Genomic DNA, 26,235 nt, shown 5'->3' with positions numbered 1-26,235 from the left:
TCACAGGAAGTCAAAATTATGAAATGCTAAAAAACAAAGAATTATGAGACAAGTAAGTCAAAATTCAACAGATGCAAAGTAAAATCTTTGACTTATCTTCTAATTTCATCACTTGACTAGGTTCAAATTTACAATCTAGTCAGAATACTGAATTAGAAATCCTGCAAGCCTGAAGTATCTTACAGTAGCTTGTGTTCACAGCCTCCAATGTCAGCTATCTCTCTTTGTACCGATACAGCTGTTAAATAAATAATGATGTGGAGAGCCTTGTTTGGCAAGGAGGCAGACAAGCTGGAGAAGGCCAACGACGACTACAAGACCTACTACATCATTGAAAAAGAGTCCATCATCAACATGTACATCTCTGTTCCTAATGAGAACAGCACCTTGAACTGTGCAGCTCGGTAAGACAGCTGCAGACTGTGGTAAAGGCAGTATAATCATTTTGTCTAAGAATGGTGGATTTCCTTCACTCATCTAACCATTTAATGGATGAATCATTTCAGCTCTAAAGACAAGCAAATGAGGTTCTTGTTTTTGCACAGCGTATTAGGCTGACACCAACAGTTTCCAAGCCCAACAGCTGACGGAAAATCTTCCATTTCCCCATGGTATCATATTAATCAGATAAAACCTGAGACTGCATCTGTATTGACAGGTCTGATGGAATAATAGCTGTAGCCCTCTCAGACTGTCTATACATGTTTGTATTGTGGAATCGCCACAACTGAGTCTAACAGGGATGTATTACAGAATTGGGGCAGCTTTACAATAACTGTATTTACATTTTACGTTTAAAGAAATCACATGTTTTACCATATTGGATGCTGCAACTGGAAAGTTAAGTGTTGGGAAAGAAAGGGATGGAAGGTGAGTCATTTGTCCAAGAGAAGAAAAAAGCAACTTCTCACTCTGCTCCTGTTTCTGAGTACCACAGATTTGTGATGCAAATGTATTATAGACTAATGGTAAAATTACAGTTGCAAAAGATGGCCAATGTTTGCATTAAACACAGTTTGTCCTGATTGTGCTGAAAATATTTTGTATGCGTCTAACTATGTTAAGCAATAGCCTTTTCAATGAATGATCAGATAAACAAAACCACCCGTACAATGTTGTGTAATCCTGCACAACAGTCCTGTAATGAAAGCTGTCTTTATGAAATGTATACTAAATTGCAAACACTGTGTTAAAATGATAGCATATTAGAAAAAGTTTCTACTGCCTAATTTACATAAAATAATAGATTAGCTTACCCCTCTAACATTCTGTTTATCTGCTGGTTTGGTTCTCTGTCCATAAAAAACAAAAAACGGCTAGAGAGTATTGTGAGGACATGTAGCAAGATCGCAGGCATCAACTTCCCCACTCTCTAACACATTTCTCCAACAGAGTGGCAAAGAAGGCCCAATCCATTGCAGTTGACCCTAGCCACCCCTTGTCCTGCCAGTTTATGCTACTCCATGCCCAGATGCAGGTCCAATAGACTCAGAAACTCGTTTATTCCGACTTCCATTTCCACTTTATACAATTTGCCAGAACTGTTTTAAATGTTGTGCTTACTTTAGTATTCCATGTTTTGCTGTATTGTTGTGGCTTGTCCTTATGTATGTCTGCTGGCTGTACAAACAATTGCCCCTCGGGGACAATAAAGCTACCTTGACTTTGACCTTGACCTCTGCCATTGCAGCTTTCTCAAGATTTGTCATTTTGACAATTTTTTTAAGAATAACTTAAACGTGGTAATATTAATGCTTTTAAAAAGGATTAGTTGTGCAAATATTTAAGATAATCAGACTCATGACCCCTGAGTTATAGTCATTTAAATGCAGTGGTGGAAGAATTATTCAGATCTTTTTCTTAAGTGAAAGTAGCAATACCTCAGGGTAAAATTACTTCAGTATACTCTAAAAGTCTTGTGTTCAACACAACGGTCAGTGGCCTCATCCTGGACAGTGACGAGTCTGCATACAGATGGGAGGTTTTACAGCTGGCCCTCATGGTGTGGTCAGATCAACCTGGAGCTGAAAGCTCTCAAAACTGTGGAAATGAAAGTGGGATTCAGGGTGAGCCCCCCATCACCATACTCAACAACACTGTGTCTTGTGTGGAATCCTTCAGGTTTCTGGTATCCACAATCTCTCAGGACCTGAAGAGAATGTCCAACATCGACACCATCAGGAAAAAGGCACAGCAGAGGATGTACTACCTGCCTCAGGAGCTGCTGATACCATTTTAGTTTGGGAGCAACCAGTCTCTTTTCTGCACATCCCTCACTGTTTGGTTCGGATCGGCCACAAAACAGGATAGAAACAGACTGCAACAGAGACAACCTGTTTCAGCTTCTCTCCTGTAGGCGCCAAACAACACAAGAACAGTTTCTTCCCACAAGATGTCACTATGATGAACACTTAACAACAATCCATAGTGTCAGGATAAATCACTCAAGCATCCACCTGTAATTTTAAACACATAATTAAAAAAATAAAATAAAACATGTAAATATCTCAAATGTAAATATACACTGTATATACACCTACCTCAGATATAAGCAACCTGCTATATTCAATTCTTTGGTAATTCTAGCACCAAATGCACTATTGCATTGCTCTGTTATTCTCTTACTGTTTACAATCCCAGTAGAGCTGTTCGGTTAACACTTTATTTGAAGGGGTGTGCATAAGGCTGACATGACACCGTCATTATTATGACATGACACCTATCATGGACATGAAGGAGTCATTTTGAGTGTTCATGACTGTTGTCATTAAGTGTCATTCTGTAAATTATGACACTTTTGATGCAAAGTTAGCATTGTCCGAGATGTCTTTGTCATGACAACTTGACATTAAGGAAGAGAACAATCACTGTGTTATGACAACTTGACATTAAGACAATAAGCTACAACCTGTCGATGTCTTTGTAATGACAACTGGACATTAACCTAGAAAACATAACCTGTCATAAACATGTCATGACAGGCCCAATAATCAAACTTTTATAAGCTATTTAGCTTCATGTGTTAACATTACATTAAACTGTCATTAAGAGGTTGTTTGTTTTTTTACTGTGGTCATGAGAGCATTATAATTGTGTCATGAATATTTTTTCCTTGACTTCAAGTGAATGGAACCATTTGGACATGTCATTATGATGTCTTAAAAGTTAAAAGACCAGTTTGACGACAGTGAATGCAGTAAATTGTTGTGCAGCTGTATAGTAAGCAATGCCTTGCACGAGAATCAACCTAAAATGTGCTGTTAATCGTGTCCTGTGCCTCACAGCCTCCTGGCCAATAAGCACGGAGTTGTGAGTAATGTGGTCACGTGTTGTCAGTCACCTGACCTGAGAGAAAGGAAGACAGTTGGAGACAACGACAACGTAGCAGCTCCGCCCGGTTGCTGTGTGCTGTGTGAGCTGTAAACATTAGAGCATTAGAACAGTTACTGGAGTTTTAGCTATATGAGTTACCTATTTATTGTTTTATTAAACGGATCACTAACGTACATGGCTGCGACAGGACACCAGACCTGCTCAGGTAATGTAGCGTCGACATTTAACTTTTAAATTGAACTCAGCCCTTATAGCTATATTAGTCACGACTCATTTGTCATTTTACAAGTAGATGTTGTTTTGCTTATTAATACACAGTTTTGTTGTTTTTCTCCGGAATGTAAGCTATATTTAGAGCGGCGTTGTGGTGTCTCCACTCAAATGTTGTTGACACATCCACATTACAACATTATATTTCTGCTCTGTCATCTTCTGGGCAGCTGAGGTACAGTAACGTTAGTCATTTTCATCAAGTAAGATTTCCCATAACAGCTCTGTCATGAATCCATATTGTAATCCCCGTTGTTGGATATTTACTCACCACTCCTCCACAAGTCGTCTCTTATACTGTAAAGCGCCATCAATTGGATCTACAGTAATACAGTAACATAATGTTAAACATAGTCTCGCTTTGAGCTTAGACATTACCTCCTTTTGCTTGTCATACAGCAGTAAATACTAAAAATGCTATAAACTATTATTTTCTCGTAAGAATCCTTGTAGGCTACTGCATGGAAATTTCGACAAATTATCCGTGTCTATTGGGACCTAATAGAAATACAGTAGACTACATTAGAGCGGAAACGATTTGTTGACTAATCGATTAGTCGATGACAGAAAATGTATTACGATTTTGACCAACAATTTATTGTTTTTTCAAGCAAAATCGCCAAAGATTCACTGTTTCAAAGAAACACTGGGTCGAAGAAAAGACATTTTACAACACCGGATTCTTTGGACTTCGTTGTTAGTCCTAGTTGTGTGTTTGTGGGTTACTCTTCAACTACATGTATTGTAGATGTGATGGGAAACTATAGTAGTACTACCCAGGGTGTGAAGTACTTGCCCATGCAGGTTCCAGTGCCTGTGGGTTTTCTGACACTGTTGGTTGAGATCCTCCCTAAGACCCAGATTCGGCACCACCACCATCAGCCTAACAAATCTAAATCTAAACCCCTTCATGCATAATAATAGTCCCAACACTGTTTCATAAGCTTGTCATACGCATGGTTGAGTCTGCAGTTTTTTTCTCCAAAAATTGTTGATGTGGGTTGGGTAAAGTCTGGATCCACAGATTCTAGTGTTCCTTTGTACTGTGAAGGCTTTTTGAATTGAGTGTGAAAGTTCATTCTTGGTCTTGAAAACAGTACTTTTACACAATAGATCTTAATTTTAAGTAGTTTTGTCCACATATTTTGAGACTGTACCAGCTTGTGTTTTCCTGGTCTGCTTTAAGGAACTATGTACCACACATACAGATTAAGGCCTGCTTTATGTAGCGTCACAAGGTATGTGTTCAGTAAGCTTCAAATTAAAGGGTCAGTTCACCTAAATCACTAAAAGATTTTGTTCTGCCCACCCCTTGTGGTAAGGCCTATCTAGCTATGCATATACCAAGAGGTTTTGAGATATCTTGTCATTCACATTTTTTTTCTGAATACAATACAGGGTTACATACATGTTTTTTTATTGTGTTTAAAACACAGAAATGCTTTAAAGACAGACTCTGGTTATTCTGGATAATCCACAGACCTCACTGCGAACACTTGAACTACTTTTTCTAGCAAATAATTGTAAAATTTGCTCTACTAAAATTGTGTTTGTGTTGCAATTTTTGTAAATAAGCAAGTAAACAAGCTACAAGTAACTTACAAGTAGCTTGTACATAACTGGGGCATTGTATCTAGAAGGACAATTTGCTGTTGTGTTTTTCCAAAAATGTCAGTGCTTTACCTCCTTGCTTGGTGGCTGCAAAAGTTTCAGGGTTTCATTTATCAAAGCCTTGGCACAACAAACCAAAACTATCTTCACTAACAACTAGCATTTGTAATTTGGGTAAACGATTAAAAGCCACATTAGCAGGACTTTTATCTTCCTTTCATAATAAATCTAACTGCTGCAAAAGAAGGATGCATTTCAGTTTTTAAAACATATCAATTCCAACCAACAAATAACCCAGAACATGGTTATCAAGGTTATCATCATATTTTCTTTCCTTTTGGTATAAGTGGAAGTTTTGGACTCTGTGTGGGTGGCCTTTTGCCGTGGACTGCTAGACTAGATCTAAGCACAGAAATCAAGTTGTTGGCAGATTCTCAGTTACAGTAAGGATTTAGACTGACAGACTTGTAGCTACACTAGTGTCTCTGCCATTGTCACAGGCGGCAGTGAACCGGGAGAGCCAGATATTTTCACAGATTTATTTATCTTGTGTCAAATCTGGTGGCACAGTCAATGGACTGCACCCACTTTTTTTTGTTCAATTGCGATTTGTCGTGACGATCGCCACGCTCCTCCGATCAAAGATATGTGTGCACTCACGCCTGTTGTCTCCATGAAATGTGAGGTGGATTCTTTCACAGAAGCACACAACCCCTGTTGAAGCCAGGGTGTTTGTAGTTAATTAAATTGTCACTCTCAGCAAATTTTGTTAAAGCTAAGTGCTCACCTCAATTTTGTTCCTCTTACCTTAAAGGCGCTGACACACTAACCCGATTATCGGCCGTTGGACAGTCTGGCAAGGTCGTGACTCGAGTCTGTTCCGTGTGTTCCGTGCCGTCGTCCGTCTGAGGGGCGGTCGGCCTTCATTTTGGCCGACCTGACGTGTTCAGTCGGAGACAGGGCAGTCGGGACTCACCCGGAAAAGGGGAGTGGAATGAGCGTGACTAGAGTCTCTCAAAATCTGACGAAAATCTTTTAAACTGACCTTTGTTGATCTGAAATGAAGACGGATTCAGCAACTGCATGGCCTATTTCTCGCTTAAAATGTTTTCAGAAACACGTTTCAGTGAATTATTTTAGTACAATATGAGATCGTATTCTGAACATGCCATTCTGCCATGACAGTCTGGCTTTGAATTTCCGGAAAAAACAAACCCACATGATGCGTTCGTCCAATCAGCTGCCGGTTTTCATTTTTTGAGCAACAATACAGATTAGCGCTGCCTGCTGTTATGGAGACGTATTACGTCTCGTCTCTTTAGTGTGTTCTGAGGAACTTTTGGGACCAACTCAGACTGAGACTGATCAGTCCGAAAGGCTTTTCTGCCGACGGTTGGCCATCTGGTTGGTGTGTAACCGCCTGTTGAGGGTAGAAAGTTCTCACAGGTTAACAACAGGTGTGTGATAATGTAGGAAATGATCCCTATGAATGTGGCTTTGGCCAACTGCAGGAAACCACATGTGGTTATCATGAAATCTCAGGTTACATTTTATTTCCTGAGTTAAGCCACACAGGTTTACTTAGCTTACAGACATTGAGCAAAAAAACAAATTAAAGACTTGAGCGAAAAATCTGATAAATTGCTGCAAATGATGTCACTTGAGTCTGTGTCGGTTGGAGCGGAAGACTACAAGTTTGAAAGAAAAAAAATCTGGGGGTGTGGAATTAGAAAGAAGAAGTGAGCTTACCAGACCTAGCTAGCGGCTCTAAGCTACATTAGCCACTACTAGCATAACAAACCTGAATCTCTGACCAACTGTTGGTGATCGAGTAGCAGACCACACTCCGTACTTTGTCCGTGACCGTACTTTGAACCGGACACCCTCTGGTTCCCAAGCCAAGTCCCCACGGACTGAGCACTGCCCCTGTTTTGACAAGGAAGAGGAATGCGTAGAACACAATAAAAAATAAAAATGATATACCGGTATCTGGTTCTGCTGCATCACTTTTGATCTGACACTGATACAGGAGTGCAATGCTAAATCTTTGGAGTACTCTTTTGCCAACATATAATATTCATAATTTAAGCCCCTATGTCTTCTTTGTTTACAAAAATTTAAAACATATGATTGGAACCTGTGATTACTCCCAAATAGATTGTCTTCTTGTCTTGTAATACACCCTAGAAAAGAGTAATTTGTAAATGTTTGTTTACATCAGTAATAGGCCAGTCACGTGAAGCACAATTACTAAATTAGCCAGATAATTGCTTTCAGTAAAACCCAGAACAGTCCATGTTGCAGATAAAAATGCTGATTGCACCTTTAACAGTATCAGAAAACATAAATTACTTAGATGTATTATTATGTTTTATAGTTTGATTGCGGTGCCACAAAATAACATGTGACACGAATTTGTGTGACATGCCAGTCCATAATGCTTTTGTGTAATGTTGTTGGACTTTCATCTTGTTCACAGTTAGTGCTGACTTGGGTATAGCCAGCGGTTTATTTGTCCAGTTTCACTTCTCATTCCCATTAGACAACTCTGCTAAGCTGGTGGTTTGCTCTGCTGACTTATTGTGTCTGTTGAGTTTGGATTCATCCTTACTCAGCAGTTTATCTGACCTTGCAGGTGCTGACTTTTGACTACAAAGTAAACTAAGTGAACAAACTAAGTGACCCCTAGTCTTCTGTATTTTTTTTTTTTTAGCCAGGTCCAGCAAGCTAAAAGCATGTGACAAGTATTAAGCATGATTAGCCTTCTGATTCTGACTTGTGGCTTTCCTACGATGTGGTCGGTTCTTACAAAGACATGACCCATCGACCAGATTTGTTTCCGACCATAAATTGTCTGCTCTGTTTAGTCATGCCCGATGTTTTTGACGCAGGTTAGGTTTTTTGAATTAAACTTTAATTAATCAGGTATTCTCTTTTTTAACTTCATTTTATTCCAGAAAGCAGCTACAAGTTATGACAACTGAAATAAAGCACATACAGGTTATGAACGCTCGGGACATACAGCATGTGTGTAAAAAACTGTACCAACAGAGTGAAAATTCCCATGCCTTTATTTGTCCCCTTGTGGGAAAAATAAAGGCACTAATGCACGCACATCTACTTACATTTTACTATCAGTGACATGGCAAAAAGTCTACGGTGAATATACAGATCCATATTTATACATGCAGATATATGAGAATACTAAATTACCTAGTACATAGAAAGTAGGAACAGTCAAGTGGTTCTTAAGAGGCAGGTACACAGCTCATTTTTGGCACAGTCTTGGCAAACAGTATGATTGGACAGTGGTGGAGGAAGTACTGAATCTCAGAGACATATTTACTTTAGTAAAAGTAGAAGTGCAATAATGACAACCCTACTTAAGTAAAAGTAAAAAGTACCTGATTTTAAATGTACTTTAAGTATTAAAAGTAAAAGTACTTGCAAAACGATTTATTCTCTTAATGTCTATATTCTAATAAAAAATAAAAAATAAAATAAAAAATATGGGCCGTGGCATTGTAATTAAGTTAGTTTTTGGTTAATGTACTGTGCTTACCATCTGTGGCCCAGTTTACATTCTGACTTACAATTCTGGTTATCTATCAGGGTGATCTGCATGAAGCTCAACTTTGCATTATTTCCAGAGGGACAGTGAATGCTGCACACATTTATTTAGCAAGAACACACAGGCTTGGACAACAAGTACGTGGCTTCACAGCTGAGGAGGACTGGGAGTGTTTTTAAGATAAATATATGGGTTGTAAATTAACCCTATGTGAACGAATGCTTCACATATGACCAAGCAGAGTATCGGGAGCAGCTGTACGCGCCTGGCCAATAAATGCTATTGAAAGGCGGGTCTATACGTGGCCATAGTGGGATTTGTAATATTGCGAGTGGCACCGGGAGCTGGATGGCCGCTACTGAAGGCTTCCCTGGGGACTGCAAACTGTTTTGGCAGGGGGAAAACTGATCAGAAAATGTAACGAAAGTGTAACGGAATGTTGTACAAATGTAGTGGAGTAGAAAGTATAGATAATTGCTGCAAAATGTAACAAAGTAAAATTCAAAAGTATGCACTATTGATTGTACTTAAGTAAAGTACAGATACATGAAAAAGTTACTTAAGTACAATAACGAAGTATTTGTACTTCGTTACATTCCACTACTGTGATTGGACTACCATTACTAACCTTTGGACTTTAATCAGGTATTCTAATTGAGATTGAGATTTGTTTTTCAAGAAAGACCTGAGAAAAAGCAATAGAACAAGCTATACTTACACTTGTCAAACCCAGTCAGGCTAGACTGCTAAGATTTGTCAGCTCTGACATAACCATCCCAGGAATCTGCGTCACTTCTTTTTCTACTTGTCATCTACTACACTGATGTCAGTAGTAACTTTTTGGGAAGTTAGATTTCTTCCTTTCTGGTTGAAATACCTTTCTACACTTACGCTATAACTCATAGTTGCACATTGACATCAGTTTATTTTCTGTAAAGGGGACTCCTCTCTAAAATTGAATAAGATAAAAAGTCTGGCAGTGTTATTAACACTCTAATGACATACCTTTGCTATTTATGTGCCCTATATATTGGAGGACGACCCATAGCAACATTTGTTTCCATTAGTTCTTGTAGCTTTGGACTTAAAAGGGTTAAATCACATGTGTAGCACATGTTCAAAGTGCCAGAGGGGACAAAGACAAGTAAATTCTTACACTTTGCAAGACAAAGAGAAGGTGTCAGACTGAGGGAAAGCTGAAGACAGACTGTTCTACCTCGGGCACACGTTCTACTCCGTGTCACGGAGTAGAAGCTGGAATCAAGTTTTGCATGAAATTACTCGACTTTGGCTCAGCAATTTGGAATACTCGTGCAATTCATGTGATTGGTGCTTTCCCTCTCAGCCAGTTGTTAGTCACAAAAGTTGGACTGCACAATATGGACTCCTGTACTTTTGCTTGTCTCCATTTATCCATGCCTCATAAACTGAGACATACTCATGTTTTATAGCCGATATAGGCCACTTCGCCCAAATTAAAGACCAACTCCACTAACATAAAATTAACAAGATTAAAGCCATTAGGCTGTACTAAGGCACAGCAGTGCTTTGGGCTAAATGCTAGCATCAGCATGCTAACATGCTCACAATGGCAATGTTAACATGCTGATGTTTGGGTATAATGTTTACCACGTTTGCCATCTTAGTTGAGTGTATTAGCATGCTAAATAGCAAACAAAAAACATCAGACAAGCTTTTTCACACACCCAATACTTCAAATGACTTTAAATTGTTTAGGTCGTTATCTACTTACTGAATTGGTCAGGACACAAGATGCATCAGGTTCAGGATCAGGGTGGCTAACCACGTTGGCTGAACAATTTCTTAGGAAAATCCTGAAAGCAATAGTCTGCCACCCTTAATAAATACCAGCTCTAATGAGGTGAATCCGTTAAGGCAATGTCTGTCGTAATGATAAGGGAAAACACTCAAGGTTATTTAGATTAATCTTCCTGTGGATAGTGTGAAGTGGTGAAATACTGCACATTATGGGTATATCTCATGTAAAAATTTGTAAAAATGCATTTCTCTTTCAAAAACAATCCAAGGCACTCCGTAGGTCTTTTGCAAAAATGTAAATGCCTTTGTTTAAAATGACCAACGCGTTTCTGCACATTTTGGTTTTGAAGAATCAAACTAAGAAGACAGACAACCGTCTGTCACCTTACTACGTTCCTTCGATCTTCAATCATGTTCCATCCCTGGAGAAGAGAAAAAGAAGAATGAGGTTAGACATATTCAACAGAAGACAGAAGAGCAAACTTCAAAGAATAGAGAAAGCAGCAAAGCCATCAGCTGCAGCAGTAATGGACAGACAGTCCTCAAGACAACAGCAAGCGTCCTACTGCAGACCAGTTAAAGGAATCTAACATCAACAAAGAACTTGAAAATGAAAATATTCTGCCTTTTGACGATCCAGCAACTCCACCATGCGAAAGTGAAAATTGTAAGAAACCCATTCAATCTCTTAAATTGGAATGCCAAGCTCTGAGAACTGAAAATATGTTGTTAAAAGAGAAAATGAATAGAACTGAACTGAATGAGATGAGTCAACAAAACAATGATAAAAAGGTTAATATCCTCACTGGTTTACAAACATATTCACTACTAATGACAGCGTTTCATTTTGTAGTTCCCTAACTCAAATGTAAGTCCACCTTAACATTATTTCAGCAGTACATGCTGGCTTTAATTAAGATGAGAATGAATTTGTCTTTTGATTTTTTTGGCTTATTATTTTGGCATTGGAGTTCTCCGTCAAAAATACACTGTTTTGCAAAGCACTATCCCAATAGGTTTTACTGACATTGATAGAGAAAATGATGTAACATACCTAGACAAAATGGTTAAAGTATGTTGTGCTGCTCTTACAAATGTCTCTGAATCTGTTTTAGTCTTTCAGTAATCCCAAAAAAGAAGACAACCCTACTTTATTAAAATGTCTTGTGACAATTTCCTTTTGATGAAATGCTGATGTGTAACATGTGTATGTGTATAGCGTAATACTGTGGACTGTTGGTGAAAGACAAAACTAAAAGGAATGTAAAATGCCTAAACCAAGGAGGATTCATTGTTCTAGGGCGATAATGACTATTAGCAATAATGACAACAAATAAGTATTACAGTAGTTACATTTATTTAATAGCATTTGTTTTTTATCAAATAATACAATGTCCCTTGATTTCTTTTCTTCTGCTGTTACAGTTCCCTGTCATGTCACCAAATGCATAACGTTTAGTCTTGTCCCACTTGTCTTGTCTATTTTTACTAAATAAAGATTGTGGACCAACTCCTTTTCTAATCCTCACAACTAATTCTTTTTTGTGAATTGATCACTTTTCTGCAGCTAGGACATATCCACTGTTTAGGAATTCTTTTAATGCGAAGGCAAGTTTGGTGAAAGTTTTTTTTTATTAAATTTTTTTATATTGTGTATATTTGTTTTCAGAACACACAAGTTTTACAGATTTCCCCCCCTTTTTTTAAGGTGGAAAAACAAGAAAGACAAGAAATGTTAATAATGAAAATCTGAAAAAATAACAAAATATATACATATGTGTATGTATATATGTATACATATATAAATAAAAAAAAATTAAAAATAGTTGCTTACCAGTTCAATATGAAAGGATTAATTTATGCAGGGTAAGAAAAAAAGAATAAAATAAATAAATCTCTGAATAAACTTATGACAATGACTAGGGACTAATAGTCGCATGAGAGGAGATTTAAAGCTTAGATTTAGCATAGACTATGAAGGGATGCCATATTTTCTCAAATTTAAAGGCAGAGCCTAAGTTTGGTGAAACTTTTGAACTGAACAAAAACCTGACACAGACCAAAATGTTCCCAGATTCTGGCTCACGGCACAGAATCTGGCACCACTGTTGACCATGATTTTGAAATATTCCTGCTGGTTTTGGAGCAGAAAAATACTTTAAAGTGCCCATATTATGAAAAAAACACTTTTTCTGGGATTTGGGGTGTTCTTTTGTGTCTCTGGTGCTTCCACACACATACAAACTTTGAAAAAAATCCATCCATGCTGTTTTTAGTGAGATACGGTTTCTGAATGTGTCCTGCTTTCAGTCTCCTGGTGAGCTGTTCAAAATCGGCTCGGACTGTCACAGTCCGAAATCGCCTCTGTGCATTAATTATGGGGCAATTAGCCTAGCTTAGCATAAAGCAGAGGGAAACAGATAGCCTGGCTGTAAAAAATAAATAAAATCCACCCACCAGGGCCTCTTAAGCTCACTAATTAACACGTTATATCTCATTTGTTTAAACTGTACAAAACTGCACAATTTGAGGTTTTAGAGGGAGTAGTCTGGCATTGCCAGACCTTCCTCCACAGCGCTGCAGAGAGGGGCCTGGCGAGTCCACACAGCATTCCGGGATGGGACAAAAATTAGCTCCGGTTTATTGACATTTCTTTAAACCAATCACAGTCATCTCAGGCATCTCAAGCACCATACAGAGCAACGGCGCCTCTGCAAAAAAGCCTCGGGAAGGAACTTGTTTTGGTGGAACGTGTACGTTCAAAGGTTGTTTTAACTCAGGAAAACTCAGATTCGACAGCTAGCTGTCTCGATTTATCCTGCAGAGATCTGAGGAGCAGTTAACAATAGTCCTCATAAATCTACTGGAGTTTAAAATTCCAACCCAAAGGAAGCCCAAGGTAGCGGACATCCGGCCTAAATGAGGGACATCCAGCAGAATTTACAGCAGCACCGGAGCAATCCCGGAAGTGGAACGTTGTGTATATATAGAGGAAGTAACAGTGTAACAATAACTCATAACTCACACATTAGCACGTAACTCCCCGTAAAACCACAAACTGTCATTTTTACATTTGTGTTTGTTTGGATTAAACAAACAAGATGTTAAAGTGCCCATATTATGAAAAAAACACTTTTTCTGGGATTTGGGGTGTTCTTTTGTGTCTCTGGTGCTTCCACACACATACAAACTTTGAAAAAAAATCCATTCATGCTGTTTTGAGTGAGATACGGTTTCTGAATGTGTCCTGCCTTCAGTCTCCTAGTGAGCTGTTCAAAATCGGCTCGGACTGTGACGTCACAGTCCGAAATGAGCTGGCTAACCACAACCGTTAGCTCGTAGCGTTAGCATTAGCATGCTAACGCTATATAGCAAAGCACTGCTAAAACACACACAAGTTCACCATAATCTACAAAAGAACTACTTACATGTGGGCCCTCATTTAGAAGTCTCCCAGCTAATCCTGCCTTGTAACTGACCAAAGTTGGAGAAACAGGCTTTCTTTTACTGTCTCTAGAGCTAGCTAGCTGACATGCTCTACATCTGAACTACTGAGCATGTGCGAGTGCAATCAAAGATAGTACAGAAGAAGAAGATGAAAAGAGGTCTCACTCTGTAGCTAAAACAGAGACCAGGTGAAAAGAGGATCTGCAGCCGTGAGAGAGAGCTGTGCAGTACAACAACAATATGGTGTTTTTTGAAAATTAAACCATGTAAACCTATTCTGGTAAAACCTTAAAATACAGTTATGAACCTGAAAATGAGCATAATATGGGCGCTTTAACAATTAGCAATTACCTCTGGAATTATACATTTCTTAAAAAATTCTCTAGCACATGCCAACTCTTTGTCAAAAAATGGCACATCTGGTGTCCCAGGTTCCACAATAGGTGAAGTATTTTCCCTTTCAGTCCAAAGTATAAAATCAAGGTTTTTCAGTAACAAACAACTGCATTTGTACTTGATGATAATAATAATGCATGGTCCCTCTTCAGCCTGATGCTTCCTTGCTCCTCTTTTTCAAGGCAAAAGTCTCCCCCTCAAAGAAGGTTGAATATTTCAGAAAGTATTAATGTGATTTGAAAGTTGAATACTACCCTAACATTTTAAAGTTTGAATAGAGTTTCTCGATAATTCAGAATAACCAAACACAAACTCCTCCTATCATGGAGACTCTTTACTGTAGGCCGTGTTGTCCTCTCTTTTCAGGACATGTCAAACAGCAGATAAACTGTTAGCCAGTGTTATTCGGACGTGCACTAATTAGTAGGTCAAAATTTCTTAGTTTAGCATATCATGCTAAATAGGCCACGCCCACATGCACCAATCAATATGACCCTTCAGATCCTGGTTACTACTCACCCCCAGACCATTTGTACCTACCTGTTAAACTCATAATCCTTGCATCAGCCTATTCCTCATGATGCACTGAAGATACAGTATGTTACACATTATATGATGATTGGTGAAACCATTAGTGAGTTATGGCCAGTTTACTGCTAAGCCCCACCCCTTAACCCGTAATTCTTGAATTGATGGCGGTCATGTTTTTTCACCAATCTAATAATTTATAGTAGAAATGTGTATCTCAGTCCTGCAAGGCTCTATACCAATTTTGGTGTTGATAGGATCACAATTGACAAAGTTCTATTAATTTTTTTTTGTTTTTCACATTATGCAAGCCATTAGCCAAAAATTCCATCACTGTGCACCTGTATGGTCCAAGAGGCTTTTTTGTAGAGCACATTGAGCTGCATATGTGTGAGAAGTTTTAAGTCAATCGGATTTACGGCCTGAGGGTTGTTTTCTTTCCAAAATCGCTTTTTTGATCGTTAATTGTAGCGCCACCATGTGGCAGATTGAGCTCATATTTCTTGGGAACCGAATGCACATCATTTCCAGTCATTGGGCCAGCCTTAGTTTTGTGTTTCTAGCTCATTCCAGCTCACGGGAATTTGAGCCGCGGCGGAAGATGAAAAATAATACTAAACCGGGAGAAAAACAATAAGGTTAAAACCCCCTTTGGGGTTTGAACCCTAATAAGTCACTATTTTGAAACCTCATCGTACAGTATGCACCAATACTAGGCAATCTGTGGTAAACTGGTATCCTCAATCAGCCCGTACAATTCATTGATCAGTGTGTTGTGTTGTCTGAGATAAAGTTCTTAGAAAACTGTCCTTATTTTTTTTATTTCAGAACGAGAAGGCCTGTCCAGCTCAGTAACTTACTATGGCTCCACAGACAGCAGCGGAGAGCATGACCATCAGAGTAACGATCAATGCAACAACCATAGCAACCATCTGTTTCCCACGACGACGGCAGGTCATTGGGCTGATGCGGAAGAGGAGGCCATTCGCAGGAAGTTGAAATACTTCTTCATGAGCCCTTGTGATAAATATTACGCCAAGGGCCGCAAGCCTTACAAGCTGATCCTGCAGCTGCTCAAGATCATTATTGTCACAGCTCAGGTACGTCAGATGTAACAACTAAATCCTGTATTGCTCTTTTGTTTTTGCACCACAAGATTGTTTTTTATTGGGCCTCTGTATTTACAGTATGTCTCTGTATGTACACTTTCTGTGAATCTGGGGGCTGTTTCACAAAAGCAGAATTTATAAATCCAGGATACCTGATAAAGCGAGGCTTGACCTAGTCTCACTAGGTCGAGCCAGGCTGAAGTTATTTGGATAAATGCGCGTTCATGGCTTTCCTTAACAGACTGCGAGGTTCATACTTTATACAGAGTGAGCAGCAGCTTCTTGTGGAAGTATGAGAACGTGAAACACATTATTTGTAAATAAATAAATAAATAAAAGAAACACGGCAGCTGTAATGAAACGGCGAGAGAAAGCGTGGCAGACGATCGTCTGTCGACTGAATGCGTAAGCAGCCTATATACATTAACTGACCACTGCTCTGAATTCAAACCATCATAATCATACCATTCAAGGATTAGGCTACTAAATGAAGAAATTATACTCTAGAATCTAGAAACTATAAAGAGAATTAAGTGATACATTCCATGCACACTGTAAACATGAATGTAACGAGTATATTCATCAGTTATTTCCCCCCCCCAGCAAAATATAAGGTCAAAAACAATTGGGGTGTCCTCTCCCTGTTGTAACATTACAGTAGTCTACACTATATAGTTACTGGGCCAGTGAACTAAGACTATAATTTGGGAGGATTGTACAATTAGGATATATTCTTAAAATTGTAAAAATACACAACTTATGTGCTAAGAATGCCAAATACAACACACATGGAAGAGGAACAAACATGTTCCTTTATTGTTAAAGAATACAAAAAAATAATCATCTAAAATAATTTAATGTGCATTGGTCCACAATAGAAACGCACATGTACATTTTTTTTTATGATCAATTTTTTTAATTATTTTTATATGTTTGAACACACAACATACAGAACAATCAAACAGGAACTAAAACCCTCGCCCACCACCCACCCTCTGCGGTCTCGAGGAAAACAAAACAAACCAAAATACAAGAAAACTAAAATCACATCTTGCCTAGTCACTCTCCTCTAATTCTTGTGATGTTGAGGTCGTAACTGACTTAATTTGAAACACATTTGGCAATTTTATCAGCCTTTTCTTATTATCTCAACAACTGCCATAATATATCCATCAAACAAAAAAATAATGGTGATAACCGTACTTAACTGAACAGCAATATGTTCCTGTTGTATTTTAATACAGGATGATAACAATAAGGTAAAACCACTGAGTGAACAGAAAAGGCAGAGGGATTAATAAATCCTGGCTGTACAGAATACAGAATAAATCTCCATGCTAATTTAGTTGCCTCTGCTTTTGTGAAACTGAGTCAAGGCTAAATTGAGCCAGGATAACCGAAAAATCCCGGCTTAATCCGCTATCTAGGTTTTGTGAAATAGCCCTCTGCTCTTAGTCTTTTCCTGCCTCAATTGGTTCCCAAATCTTGTCATATATATATATTTTTTTAGGTGAATATACTGAATATAAGGTTGAAGTTATGACTGGCTGACCAGTACTTTTTTGTATCATAAAAGTGTTAACTCTTTCAAATAGACTCCGGTAACATAATGTTGTTTCCTGAAGAATATTTGTTGTCCCTGTGGCCAGGTTTGTTTTGGTTAATTTTATTTGACTTTCTATGCATTCATTTTTGTCAAATTGTCCATGGATCGTTTTTTAGCATAAACTCAGTTATAAGTCTTACATTTATTTTCATCATCATTTTGTCAATTTAACAAAATATAAAGCTGCCCGAAAGCTAAAATATAGTGTAAATGGCACAGGCTCCTGTAAAATTGTACAAAATATTACAGAAAAGTTCAAGGTTTAAATTTATTTTTCACTATTTGAGACACACAAATACAGCACACTGTAAGAAATAAAGGTATAATACAGTCTATTTACACTTAAAGGGATTTTATCCCAACTCATTTTTGTGCCTTTTTCAGTGAAAGTCTATGTAGGCCTGTAAACAGAAAATACTAATAATTGACCGTTTTGCAGCCATAAATTATAGCTTAGCTGTTAAACACAAACCCTGCAGCCATGGCGGTGCACCTGGAACGTACCGCCTCAGGGCTTTTCTTTGTCCCCAGTCCTCCTCCTCATGACACGTCTTTCTCTCCCTCTGTGGTGCAGTTAGTGCTGTTTGGCCTCAGCAACCAGGTGGTGGTGACGTTCAAGGAGGAGAACACCATGACCTTCAAGCACCTCTTCCTCAAAGACTACGACGAGTCCTCAGACGACTCCTTTGCTGTTTACACGCAGAACGACGTCTACGACCACATGTTCTACGCCGTGGAGCAGGTAAGCCCTGAAGTAAACCGAGAAGCATCAAACCACTTTCACTTTTTCAATTTTATTCTCTTCTTACTTTTAAAGTATTTTTTTAGGTTACATTATTTATTTATTTTTTTAAAGATTATTTTTTGGGCATTTTTAGGCCTTTATTGACAGAAAAGCTGAAGACATGAAAGGGGAGAGAGAGGGGGGAATGACATGCAGCAAAGGGCCGCAGGTCGGAGTCGAACCCGGGCCCGCTGTGTCGAGGAGTAAACCTCTATATATGGGCGCCCGCTCTACCAACTGAGCTATCCGGGCATCCAGATGTTCATTATTATATTCTATAACTGTGATGTAAAGTCAATTTTCTGTTGGTGCATTGAGTACATTTAACTTCAAGACTAGATGGGGTATTTATGAACAATATTTTATTATTTGCATGCAGAAAAGAAGGTAATACAAAAGAGACAGTTGGCTAAATACCGCTGTTTGCAGGGCCAAACGGATAACATTAACCCTTGTGTTGTCTTCCATTTGACTATGGATCGTCCTCCTGGGTCAAAACTGAAAATCACTTTTTCACTTTTTCTCTTTTTGTCACGTTTTTGTCACTTTTTTGACGTTGAACGCTTCTTTTCACTACCATGTATAAACACCACTAACACCAACATATTACTAGATTTACACTTATTTTTGGAATAAACCTCATTTATAGGAAATTATACCTAATTCTTGTGTTTAAAAGGCAGAAATTATGATTATTTTTAGACTAAAATTAAAGGAAGAATAATCACAGAAAGGCATATGTCAACGTTCAGAAATTTCTATTTCTTTTCAAATGCTAAAACATTGAACAAAACACAAAATTAAATGAAAGTAAAGATTTTTGTTATACTTGTGAAGCGTGTTGTATGGAATCATCTATGTTATTTTGTGTAATCAAAATTGGATAGTTAAAAAGAAACCCCTATTTCTGATATAGACATTTAGACGGGTCAAATTTGACCTGAAGACAACACAAGGGTTAAACTGTTTGCATTGCAAACAGGTACATTGAGGATATTTCTACCTCACTCACTAAGAAACTGATATTGTGACACCATGATAAAATAAATTTTTGTTGCAATTTTCATTTTAAATTTTGTGCTCACCTATTGGTTTGCAGCAGTGATCTTGACTTAATAACTTGTATGTTCTAAATAATATACATCATACAATACCATATGTGATATGAGGGTTTTGAATTCCCTAATGAGCTTGGTAAAGATTTAATGAAAATGTAAGGCATGCCAATTGAAGAATGGAAAGTCTCAGAATATGTTGTGTGACTTTTTCAGTAGTACAGCTGTAACAGTTTGAGACAATATGTAAAATTGTATTTGCCAAATAAAAAAATAAAATGTAAGGCATGTCAAACATGTTTTTAACCAACTGTCATGAAACCATTTGTCTAACCTTTACTTAACCAGGAGAGTCAAGAACCTCTTTGGCTAGGGAGACCTAGCCAAGACAGGTAGCAGCATTAATAAAAACACATAGTTACAATCAAAACAAACATAGTCATAAGAGTAACAACCTCTATTTAATTTCCCTATACACCTTCAGTACTTGACCCCCTGCTGAGTTAAATCCCCATCTCATCCTCTCCGCAGTATCTGGCCTTACGGGAGACCACAGTGGGACGCTATGCATACGTCTACGGTGTTGGTGTGAACAACAGTGCGCTCTCCCTCTGCCAACAGTACTACAAGAAGGGAAGCATCGACCCAGCCAATGACACCTTCAGTATAGACCCTCATGTCGTCACAGGTACATGAACTAAACTGTACAATGTGAAGGAGATATTGCTGGTCTGTGATTCTAATAACATTGCTTAAGTGCTAAAATGCTGTGATCATCTCTCTCTGTGACTTTGAAGTTGTTGGTTCTTCGAAACAACAGTTCACATTTAATGATGGGGCCTGTCATGAGTATGAACAGCACATCAAAGGAGATATGTACTTTGGGATAAGTTTAGTTATACCATTTTTGTGTGAGAATTTAATGGGGATTAATGGTTCACATGAAGTGCACCGTGAGCATTTGTGCCACTACATGTTATCCAGAGCAGCTTGCACCTTGCAGAGGTCCATGTATTGATATTTAAATGTACCTGGATGCATGTAATTATGCATCAATTCAGGCAATTTAATGTTTGATATGGGAAGACAGAGTAGAGGAGCCTTTCTTTTTGGTGGTGGTTAAAACAAGTCTAACAAGGTGCTCTTTGGTGCAGGGATAATCTAACAGTATCAGAACAGCATAAAAACCAAGGCAGCAACACTGGCCTTCTTCAGGGTGACTCAGGCTCAGTGACTCAGTCACCCTGAAGAAGGCATGTGTGCCGCAACGCAAGTTTTTACTATCAAAAGAGGGGTCATTTGCTAAGTGGCTATTTCTTTTAGTCCAGCTCACCGTATTATCATATATCTATGTCCTGTAATGGCATTTTATGTCAATTTTCCTTTGGAGTACAGAGAATGTGTTGCCTACCCTGGGGGTTTCTTACTTCCTCATATAAGTGTGTTTTTGAGTACAATTTGACTAATGTAAGAGGAAGTAAGAACAGTGGAAACAATCTCATGTTCAACTCTTTCTTCACCTCAAATCACATGTATGTCAAATGCTTCTTTCTGATCTGCTACTTCCAATAAGTCTGATAAGATTTCATACTTGTGGGCGCCTGGGTAGCTCACTTAGTAGAGTCGACTCAGTGGCCACGGGTTCACCTCCGACCTGCAGCCCTTTGCTGCATGTCATTCCCCACCTCTCTCCCCTTTCAGTGTTCAGCTGTCCTGTAAAAATAAAAATGCCCAAAAAAATATCTTTAAAAAGATTTCATACTTGTTTCTGTAAGGTTGTACTCACCATATAGAGAGGGAATTCTGTTTTTCTTCCTCTGTTTCTTTACTATATATAAGTATTCACTCAACATGACTGTTCTCTGTCTATTCGCCACTAATTTCAGACTGTATAGGTGTGGACCCGCTGGCGGTCCCTCCAGCTTCGCTCACCAGCAGCTACAAGAACTTTACACTCAAGTTCCACAAGTAAGGCTTCATTTTCACATGGCTTTGGCTTTTTTCCTGATTTGGCCTCCATGTGGTGGGATTCGTCTTTGTAGTATCTGATGATGACAATCAATGAGCTACTTATCTCTGCTGCACATGCAGACTCAAGCATGCATACAAGAACACTAACACAGGTTTTTGGTACAAAAACATAACCGAGAGGTATGCAATGTGTCTTGTCCTGCTTCATGTGTGTTTCTGGTCATTTGTAGTCATTCTGGAAACATGAACTGTCTACCTCCCTGTGAATCTGTTTGGGTTTTCTTTTTTTCAAGGCTCATTAACGTCACCATAGAGTTCCAGTTGAAAGCGATCAATATACAGACCATCATCAACAATGAGATCCCAGATTGCTACACTTTTTACATAACGGTGAGTTAAAATCTTAATGGCAATGACATACAGTTAATGGTTCAGTTCCCAGCACGGCTGGAGATCTCATACTTAAGATATCCAGGGGAGATGATGTTCACATGATTATATATATGATAAAGTTTGGTTTATTCAACTGCTGAGCTCAAGAAAGAGTTTTGTGTTTTGTGTCTTCTTCTAGAAGGCAAACATTTTCTGCTGGGGTGAAGCGAGCTGAGCAGTTTATCGCCATGTTTCTTAGTTTGAAAAAAGTTTAATTTACCCATAATTCATTGCTAATTAGTCCTACTTGAGATGTGACGGATACATTCTGACGTAGTCTGACTGTTAATATTAGTTAGATGTAAGCCACCATCAAGTCTATCTTTGTGAAACCGGCCCCTCGTCCATAACTAGGATTCTTGAGTCCCCCAGCAGAACCCCACCCAGCCAAGAAACCACCACCAAAACTCTGTTAAAAAAAGAAAAAAAAAAGAAAACGTATTTAAGATTTCCATTTTTAATTTTAAATTTTTTTTTTTTTTAAATAAGTAGGTATTAAGCGAGAAGCGGTGAAACACCCCTGTCTATATTTCATTGCACAAACTTTATTTTCTGAAATACTACAGTTTCAAAGGATATGAATTGTCTGCTGGTCGCCTCTCTCCTCCAGATAATCTTGGACAACAAGGCTCACAGCGGCAAGGTGAAGATCCGGTTAGAAAACCAGGCGTCAATAAAGGAGTGTAAAGACCCGAGCGTCTCTGGACATGGTGAGATGAGTGAGTAGTTGGATGGGACTCAGTAACATAAGACTCGTAGCAGTCAAAGAAATACTGCAGCAGTAGTACGCAAGTGAAAGATGATAATAAACCAGTAGCAAGCTAGCAAAGGTGTTGAAGAACATGAGAAAATGTATATTTATAGTTGCTTTCAGTTACTAGTACTCAACCAACAGGAGGTTTTATAAAGACCGCTAACAGCTCTGCTTCCTCCCTTTTAACCCTCCAGCTGAGAACTATGCTCGTGTAGCGTTTGATGTCGCTGTGGCTCTGGTGTGCATGCTGTCACTGCTGCTGTGTGGACGCTCCATACTGCGAGGCATCATGCTGCAACAGGTACGAAAAGTTACAACTAAGGAAAACATACAACGGAATGAGCTTTGAATTCAACATTACAATCACCAGTCCATGCAGAATTAGGGTTTACAAGGGAAAATGTGAGTCAGCAGACTGAGAATATAATAACGTTGTGTTTTTGTGTTAAAGTGTGTTTATTTATTGTGTTTCGTTCCTGTATATGAATGTCCAGTCAATAAACCTTTCACTACATGTGAATCTCATGTTTCCAGCTAATTCCTCTCTTACTGCCTCTGTGTGGTTATCAGGAGTTTGTGCAGTTCTTTAGGGAGACTCTGGATCGTAAAGTGTGCTGGGCAGACCGGTTGGAGTTCATTAACGGATGGTATATCCTCCTTATCATCAGCGACATCCTCACCATCACTGGCAGCTTCATCAAAATCGGCATTGAGTCTAAGGTGTGTCCCGTCACACCCTTAAGTGACAATAGCTGCTATAGTTTCTCCTTGTCGTAAGTTGCAAAGAATTTAACAAGCTTTTAGCTGATGCCATTGAGTACTGTTGCTGAGCCTTCTTTAAGTATTTCTTCTTATCTCCTGACAGAATATGTCCTCATACGACTTATGCGGCATCCTGTTGGGAACCTCCACACTCTTGGTGTGGGTCGGAGTAATTCGCTATCTCACATTCTTCCAGAAGTACAATGTAAGTGACTGGTGTGCATCAACTGATAATGTTGAAAGTTCCTGTTGATTGTCAAAAAGTGATGAAATGCTTCTCTAAATGGGTTGATGTAATGTAATAAAACCTGTTAATCAAGCATCTGTTCTCTCTCCCACATTATAATTTGATCCGTCTAATGTCTCCCGCAGATCCTGATCGTGACACTTCGAGCAGCGTTTCCCAATGTGATTCGGTTCTGCTGCTGCGTGGCCGTCATCTATCTGGGCTACTGCTTCTGTGGCTGGATCGTCCTGGGACCATACCACGTCAAGGTGAACACAACTGTAGACATGGATGTGATCATTTGGTGCAGTCAACGTACACTTGTTTATAATGACATTTAAATTAAGTTCTTAACAAGTTATTCAAACAATCAATTTGGCATACAATTTTAAAAAAGCAACACAGTACAGGAAAAGCTCAAGCTGAAGCTACAGCTTATAACGCCTACCCTTTTTACAATGCATCACTAAGTAACACTTATCCACCCACAGAAAATGACTCAGTGAATATTTAGAGTTAAACCACAGAAACTGGACTCACTCATAGCGGTTATCCCTCTCTTCTCCTTGTAGACGTCATGAGTTGGTGTATTGTGCACTTTATTGATGAAGTCAGATTTCTCAGCAGTTTTCAGTGTTTGTTTGTGGAGCATTAATAACTGTAACTGAAGGCTTGGCTTTTACCGTATAGGCAGTTTTCAGTTCGCAGCGGTTTGATTGAGCTTACTGTCTTCTCTCCCACAGTTCCGTTCTCTGTCCATGGTGTCCGAGTGCCTGTTTTCTCTCATCAACGGGGACGACATGTTTGTGACGTTCGCGGGGATGCAGGAGAGCAGCACTCTGGTGTGGCTGTTTAGCCAGGTTTACCTGTACACCTTCATCTCCCTCTTCATCTACATGGTGCTGTCGCTGTTTATTGCGCTCATCACAGGAGCCTACGAGACCATCAAGGTAGGAAATGACTTAAACCAAGTTATCATTTCTGTTTTTCCGAGAGCCAGAATGGAGAGGAAACAGGAGAAAAATAGAATCAAAAAAATAATGTATCCTCATTGATTTCCACAGCACCAAACCCAAGAACCAATGCACATCACAGACCTGCATGCCTTCATAGCAGAGTGTACAGACGCACCTAACTCTGGGAAGTTCAGAGGTGTGGAGACCTCGCCGTGCTCCTTCTTCTGCTGCTGTGACAGGTGAGGAGGAGAGGGCACAGGATCGATGAAGACCGGATTATTAAGTGTATCTAAGCAACACATCAGCAGGGTTAATTAATAACTGACTGTAGCAGCAAAGGAATAAAGTGAAAAGACATTATGTGAGCTTCCTGGTTATATCGGCTAAAATATGCATCCATGCATTTTTGAGTTTGGGGGACTTTTGAAAGCAGACTAAGCCTTTCTCAAATCATAAAAAAAGCAAATGAAAGTAAGAAAAAGGAGTTACGAGTTGTCAGGTGGCCTCAACGTTAAGATGCACACCATACAACTGCAATTTCCCTGGTCTTATTTTGGCTCCCCATTTCCTGTGTCTATCTCTACTTTAACTATCAAAATGAAAGCAAAATGCCAACAAAAACAAAAACTTCATCAGATCAGAGATTTTTCACATGTAAGTATTTTGAGGTAGAGTGAGCACAGTGAAGATCAGATTTGAAAAATATTGCATTTCTCCAACACATTTGTGGTCCTTTTCTAACATTTAAGTTTCATTACCATTATTGCTCTAAAATAAGAATACATGATTATGACGGTAAATATCATGACTATAGAAGGTTGTTACATCTTTCTTTGATTTCCTCCAGAACAACGACATATGAGGACGTCCTGCTGGTGAACTGAGGTTGACCTCAGTGACCTCAAAAGCCTCACCATCCTCCCCTGCTGACCACAGGGATACACTGCACTCCTGACGCCCAGTGTCTCTGTACCAGCATGCTGTATCTGGGTCAAACCTCGTTACTCATTTGAGGGAGGAGACACCATCAGCTGGACCAGCACTCTGTTGAAGGAATGTCTAACAGCAGTCTTCTTGTTGGACCTCTTATCTTGTCTGTCTATGAAGAAGAAACTGAGGGCTGATGCAGAAATTGGCCTGTCCTCTGTATGGACAGGACATAAGCATCCTGAATGACTAATGCACAGACGCTTCTCTGTTCCTTGGTTTTTAAAAGAAAACAGTATCTTTTCCAATGTATTTAAAGGTGAAGTATGTAATACTGTGTAAAATAGTTACTGCAGTACAAATTCAAAATACTGGAGAGAGTCGTCTCCCCCGCCTTCTCCTCCCCAGACTCGAAGTTGACGGAGGTTGCCAGGCTGAGACCGCAGCATCCATAGTCTCGCTTTGCCAGACCCTCCTCCAAAGCGCGCTGAAGGAGCATCCACAACAATGTTGCTAAACGCTTGTCTCACATAGACAGACACTACTTCACTGCACAGCGGAGTAGCTAACATTAGATGCTGGCTATATTGACAATCATAAAGGCCCGTGCTCACGCGGAGCTCTGTACCCAACTGACAGACACACTTTTTCGGCTTAGAATTACCGCTAAAAACTGCAAATTATTTTTTGATCCCGTTTGAATTGAGCCATGGATTAC

General features: G+C 39.1%; 1 protein-coding gene across 2 annotated transcripts; it reads left to right on the top strand.

The window, feature by feature from the left end:
• The first annotated feature begins 3,353 nt into the window (after positions 1 to 3,353).
• Positions 3,354 to 25,958, top strand: LOC120556437 (mucolipin-1-like). 2 transcript variants are annotated; one of them, XM_039796063.1, is made up of 14 exons: positions 3,354 to 3,538; positions 15,764 to 16,035; positions 18,225 to 18,392; positions 20,021 to 20,177; positions 21,376 to 21,457; positions 21,754 to 21,850; positions 22,503 to 22,602; positions 22,841 to 22,947; positions 23,217 to 23,366; positions 23,512 to 23,613; positions 23,781 to 23,903; positions 24,378 to 24,584; positions 24,699 to 24,829; positions 25,438 to 25,958. In XM_039796063.1, the coding sequence occupies exons 1-14, from the start codon at positions 3,463 to 3,465 to the stop codon at positions 25,472 to 25,474; spliced, it is 1,809 nt and encodes a 602-aa protein (XP_039651997.1). In that variant the 5' UTR covers positions 3,354 to 3,462; the 3' UTR covers positions 25,475 to 25,958. The 2 variants fall into 2 exon arrangements, with proteins under 2 accessions (XP_039651997.1, XP_039651988.1); XM_039796054.1 differs by having other exon boundaries at positions 22,503 to 22,611.
• The last annotated feature ends 277 nt before the right edge of the window (positions 25,959 to 26,235 follow it).

The sequence above is a fragment of the Perca fluviatilis genome, chromosome 1 (assembly GCF_010015445.1).
Source record: "Perca fluviatilis chromosome 1, GENO_Pfluv_1.0, whole genome shotgun sequence".
NCBI classification, from domain to species: domain Eukaryota; kingdom Metazoa; phylum Chordata; class Actinopteri; order Perciformes; family Percidae; genus Perca; species Perca fluviatilis.
This window is presented reverse-complemented; position numbering and strand designations above follow the sequence as displayed.